General features: G+C 36.5%; 1 protein-coding gene across 1 annotated transcript; it reads right to left on the bottom strand.

The window, feature by feature from the left end:
- Positions 1-1,649: 1,649 nt before the first annotated feature.
- Positions 1,650-5,609, bottom strand: LOC146957299 (PRP38 family protein). Its single transcript, XM_085735648.1, has 6 exons — positions 5,264-5,609; positions 5,048-5,169; positions 4,854-4,944; positions 4,173-4,287; positions 4,012-4,082; positions 1,650-2,441 (listed from the first exon to the last, which is right to left on the bottom strand). The coding sequence occupies exons 1-6, from the start codon at positions 5,551-5,553 to the stop codon at positions 1,973-1,975; spliced, it is 1,158 nt and encodes a 385-aa protein (XP_085591774.1). The 5' UTR covers positions 5,554-5,609; the 3' UTR covers positions 1,650-1,972.
- Between the last annotated feature and the right edge of the window lie 284 nt (positions 5,610-5,893).

Raw genomic sequence — 5,893 nt, 5'->3', positions numbered from 1 at the left:
TTTTGTCGTGTGAGTATTTTGTGTTCTTGATTGGTGTTTAATCGCTGAGAAATGACATTTCTACGACCACTTTGTGATAACTTTTTGAAAATTCTTTCTTTTATACTTACATGATGTTTTTATTCTCTGTCTTTCTTTTTCTCTCTCTATTGTTTTTGACCAATAAAAAAGAGAAAAATAAAATTGTCACAAAAGTTGCCTCAAACAGTTGTTCAAATATCACTACGCCTTTTTACCCTAAAAAATGGGTCATTTCAAGATCAAACTAAAAATTTAAAAGGGGTCAAATAAAAGAGAGAAAGTATATTTTCCCTAAAAGAAATTAATGTATTTGCATGAACTGAAAAACGTTTGTAATTTTTTTTTCACTGAAATGAAGACGTATTTAGACCATATTTTATTGGTAAATAATTTTCCCTACATAAGTTAATCACCTACTATATGGTGAAACCTTTTCACGATGCAAGTTGAAGTTTTTTCATTTTTCGTACATCCAACACCTATGTTTTCCGCTACACGTCCACGTCCCCACTTGTTCAGTAAGTTGGAAGTTGAATTATGTACCCCACTTACCCCCATACTCTTCTCCACTCGATCACAATAATAACTATAGTAACTGCTACCTCGTACGGCTTCTCTTCTATGGTAAAGACAAGATTAAAGTTTAGTGGTAGTACTAGTAGAGCATAATTGATTTCAACACCATAGTTACCATGAAAGGTCATCCAAAGTTGAGGATTAATTTGCCAAGGTTACCGGTTGCCACAATGATGCAAAGAAAGTTTCACTTCCAAGTAGACAAAGACATTGCTACTGACAGTGATGAGGGAAGCATAAGGGCTAAGCCAAAGCCATCACTCGGCTCAGTCTTTTCTAGTGTCCTTGGAAACAAAAGATATTCACTTCCATCCAAAGTGAAGAAAATTGGAAAAGAGAAGCATAATATGGCTGCATTTTCAAATGAGTATGAACCAAAACCAGTTGTAGGTGCATTATCTCAGCTTCTTTTACTTGAACAAGCACTGGAGCAAGATGAAGGAAAGCATAGCAGAATGGATAAGCAACGTCTGAAAATTTTATTGGGTTTTCTAGAGAAGAAGAAAGGGTTGAATAATTTCATTACAGCCAAATGGAGGGCAAGTAAAAAGGATTTTCATTGTGTTGTCACCAGGTTTGGAAAAGTTAGGAGGAAGGTTAGTTCGTGGCGATTGGTTAGGATTCCATCCAAATTAGTGGTCATTCGCCTCAAGTTGAAGATGATAAAGTCTTTCATGAAAAAGAAAGTGACAAAGCAATTTGAACATGAAGATGATGACAGAGAACTGTGCAAAAAAAGGATTCTCATGGGACAAAGATGCAAGCCCTTGTGTTCTCCAAGTCCACACTACCTGGGTTATGAAACAGACAGGCTTCTGTTACCAGAAATGACTTCTTGACAAATGCATGGTGCCATTTTTTTGAAATATGAATATCGTTTAGAAATATTTCATTTCTCATATTTTTCATATGTACTCTTCTGTACTTCGTAATTAGGTATTGCTTAAACATCTAATTTTTTCTATTTTTTATTCTTCATTTTGGTTATTTTCTATTTTGTATTCTGAAGAAAAGATTCGCTTTAAATTTCACCATTCATATCGCAAGAGCAGTGCCACAACGTTTTTCTTTTCCTTTTATCAGAGTACCAATAGACTCAAGCCATTACATCAATTGAACACTCTAGTTGTCAGTACAGGATTTGTATGATATAGATAAAGGCAATCAAAACAACTCTATGGAGTATGAACAACCAAGCATACCGCTGCACCTACACAAGTACATACTTGTATGACAAACTATTCCTGTTGAATTGACAATTGCCGCTCAGGGCAGTACAAAAACTGAAAGTGCGTCAAACGTCACAAACCTTGAGGTAACATGCTATTGCCTTGTCTTTTGTAACCCAGTCCAAATTCAAGCCATACAGTTCAGATCACATCTTAAGTGGTTTCAAACCCAGTGATGCTCGTATCCTGTTTGCTTCTGCAATCTCTGGATCTGGATGGTCGGTCCCGTCATCCTTCTTTTCCTTCTTTTCTTTCTTTTCCTTCTTCTTCTTTGGCTCACCATCCTCAGCTCCATCTCTTCTAGGACTTACGCTACTTCGAGCATGTCTCTTTCTGTAGTCCCCACCATCATGTTCCTTGCGATCCCTGCTTCTACTTCGACTCCTTGAGTAGCTCCTCCTCCTACCACGGTCACGATCTCTGTCTCTCCTCTCGCGCTCCCTGCCTTCTCTCTCACGACCATAATCCTTTTCTTCCCTCAGACGATATCGGTCTCTGTCCCTCTCCCTATCTCTGTCCCTTTCCTTTTCCCTATCTCTGTCCCGATCTCTATCTCGGCCACGTCCACGCTCTCTGTCATAATCTCTATCATATTCTCTGTCATAGTCACGATCCCTATGAAAAGGACACCAAAAAAGCAAAAGTTTAGTAAGCTTCGCCAACAAAATTTATCACTAATGACAACATGTCCATTTAACTCAAAAAAACCACGGACGTTATCCAAGTGATGCTATATCACACGAGATGCATAACCACGAAAACCACGACACAGTACATTTCAGTTATCAATATTACTGTTTTAATATTTAAAAGAAACATATATTTGGCGGAAATCACGGTAGAGATTGTGTATTCTTGTTATTCGTTGATTTGCTCTTCGTAGTATAAGGTATTTCCCTCATCCAAAATCACAAGGAGAGAAATTATGCCTGACGATAAACAGAACAAGACTTACATCATTGATCTATTTTGTATTTTAAAGTACATGATAACATCAATGATAAAAGGCCGTCTATAAATCAAAATTTCAAATGCTTTCACCATCAGTACCAACTTTACCACCATTTAGATGTATATGTGCATGCAATGCAGTTCTTAAAGTGACATGTAATAATTGGTCACTTCACCACCACAATGCCTCAAACAAAAAACTAAAAACTAACTCATGTTCAGATATCTCAGTTACATATTTGACGGAATCTTGTACTAACATGCTGATATAGAGGGAAAATACTAGTGTTTTTATAACTGTTCAAGGACTGCAGGGCAACAAAAGTTTCAGCCTATGTTTTTCACACTCTTGTGAAAGTTCAGATTTTCAAGAATGGGAACCTTATGATATGCTAGGAATCTCTTATGATAATAATCCACTTCTGAAACGTATTTTAATGCCCAAAAGTTGGATAGGATGGCCTTCGCATAAAGATAATATCGCCCCCCAATTTTTATGAAATACAGGATGCTCACTAAATATGATAAAAATAAGAAAGTAATCCGCACTTCGACAACTGAAGATATTCAAGAAATATATATGTATGTGTTTCCTTTTTTAAAGCTTCGGAAGAATTTTTGTCTCTTGCAATATACTTTTGTTTCTGACTAACAAATTATTTTTTGTTAAAGAAATTTTTTACATCAAATTAAACTCTCCAATGGATGTTCAATAGTCATAATTCAACCAAGTGGAGAATTATTAATTTTAACCCCAGATTAAAAAAAATAGGCAATGAGATGATCCAACATTTATTTAATAAAGGAAAATCCAAATCTTCTATAAATAGGATCATGATAACAGGGAACATAAACCAATGCAACATAACTGTTTGATCCATCATACTTCTCAACTGCACACTGTCAGTGCAGAGAAACCTGGCAGGATCATTGATCATTGAACTTTACTATAGGAAGCAGTTGTATACCACAAATGGCTCTTTATGCCGCAGTGGAAATAGATGTATAACTTTTTTAAGATATACATACATAGTGTGTGTGTGAGCAGGGCTCTGTGCAAGTTTAAAAACAGCTTCCAACATAGACCCAAAAGATACACTCATGCACAACAGAGTCAACTACAACCCAAAAAGCAAATAAAAAGAAGTACCAGGATAGCTATTTAAATGACGGGATTCGTATCTACATCAATTCATATGAAGTAACAGCACATTTACAAGGAGAGAACTCTGACCTGTGTCTATGACTATCACGTCTTCTATCCCTATCTCTTTCCCTTGCAGGGCTTCGCCCACGATGATAATCCTATAAACCATTCAACAATCAAACCAGAACATCAGAATCACATTCATATAAAAAGAGATGAAAAGTAGATTGCTTAAGAAAGGAAAGCACCTTCTCAGGCTCCTCAGCAGGCTGTTCATTATCCTCATTCTCCTCTTCCTCCTCAAAATCCTCTTCAAGTGCACTTTGTCTAGGTTCTAAGGCACCAAGAGATTCAAGAGTCCACCTGCAAAAAACAAATGACAAAAACTAAACTTCTTCACACCACAAAAATATGAAACTGTAAACTAATCATACAAGGGAGGATAGAGAGCAAGACAAAGGTATAATTACAAGAAGCATATATTTCACCTCACCTACTACTCAAAATCCTACAAAGAAAACAAAAGACAAAGAAACCTATCATGCAAAGCACAGAGTATACACCAACAATAACCAAGCCTTATCCCACTAAGTGGGGTCGGCTACATGAATTAAACGACGCCATAGTCTTCTATCAAAAACCATGTGTTTCTCCAACTCATTGATCTCTAGATCTACTTGATAGTTTCGCTTATAGTATTTCTAGGTCTTCTCCTACCTCTAGTGATTTGACACCCCTCCATCTGATTTACTCTCCTTACCGCAGCATCCACAAGTTTTCTCTCTACATGCCCTGAAGTCTAGTTTCTACTATCTTTTCTACTATAGGTGCTACCCCAACTCTCTATCTAATGTTGTTACCGAGCAAGCAAAATAACTAAACATTCCAATAGAGAAAAAAGAAAGAACAAGTGAACAACAAAATAATACCTTTTCTTAATCCGCGGCATAGCAATATCACAGCAATAATCTGTAGTGAGAAGTTCATCAATAACCTCATCAACATGTGTCAAAGCAAACTCTGCAAAATCACAAGCAACAATTAAGTCATAAATAATTACATTGCAAATACAATACAAAAATCAACTATAACTTTGACAACACAAGAACACTCAATAACTTACGTCCATCCGGTAATTTCCGCCGCAGTTTCCTATAATCATTATACAACGGCTCCAGATAATGATACACATCAGTATCAGATCCAGTAAGACGCAAATAGAATGCACCCAGTATCCTCACATACCTGCATTTTTCAAAAAATATTATTTTTTTCTACAAATTAGATTAATTTTGATAAACCCAGAATGAAAATCCGAAACTAAAAAGAGGGGAATTACTTGTAATCATCGTTTTTGATGAATTCGATGACGATTTCTTTCTCGGGTTGAATCTGAAGCATTTTCATGACGAGGCACATGAAGGGAGTGGGTTTCCGGTTGCCACCGTAAGTGCCGCCGAGGTGGTCGAGCTCCATGGCTTTGTCGACTAGGGTTTCTGCCGTTAAGCCGAAGCATTGTTCTTTCCAATATGTGTGCTGATAGATCTTTGAACGGAGAATTTTTTCAACAAGGTTTTGAGGGTTTGTGCCTCGAATGCTCTTCGCTGCTGGATCAGTGCGATTTGCCATGGTTGTGAATCGTGATGAATTGGATGATGGAGTTTGATTTTGAAAACCCTAATCCTCTCCAAAACGATGTAGTTTTTCGATTTTATAAAAATAAATTACTACACTAAATAATAAAGTATTTATACATTTCTTTAAGGATATAAAGTATGACTAATGTTAACTTGTGCCCTCATGCTTCAAGGCACATGTTAAGATACTCATTATAGAAATACACATATTAAAAGGCGTGCATTCAACTTCTTAAAAGTTGTTATATTGTGTTTTCCAATGCAAAATTGCTCTATTTAGATTGCTTAACATGTGCCCTAAGGGCACAAGTTAACATGACCCATAAAGTATT

The sequence above is a fragment of the Medicago sativa genome, chromosome 1 (assembly GCF_051527215.1).
Source record: "Medicago sativa cultivar Bolivia chromosome 1, Bolivia_mono, whole genome shotgun sequence".
Lineage (NCBI taxonomy): Eukaryota > Viridiplantae > Streptophyta > Magnoliopsida > Fabales > Fabaceae > Medicago > Medicago sativa.
Note: the sequence above shows the minus strand (reverse complement) of the source record. Positions and strands in the feature narration are given on the sequence as shown.

Bases quoted from the DNA above. Each gene is read 5' to 3' on its own strand.
- LOC146957299 (XM_085735648.1), bottom strand. From the start codon at position 5,553: ATGGCAAATCGCACTGATCCAGCAGCGAAGAGCATTCGAGGCACAAAC. The intron at 4,288-4,853 runs GTATTATTTTGT...TGTTTTTTGCAG, and splicing joins ATGCCGCGGATTAAGAAAAG to GTGGACTCTTGAATCTCTTG. The intron at 2,442-4,011 runs GTCAGAGTTCTC...TCCTTTTCATAG, and splicing joins CGTGATAGTCATAGACACAG to GGATCGTGACTATGACAGAG.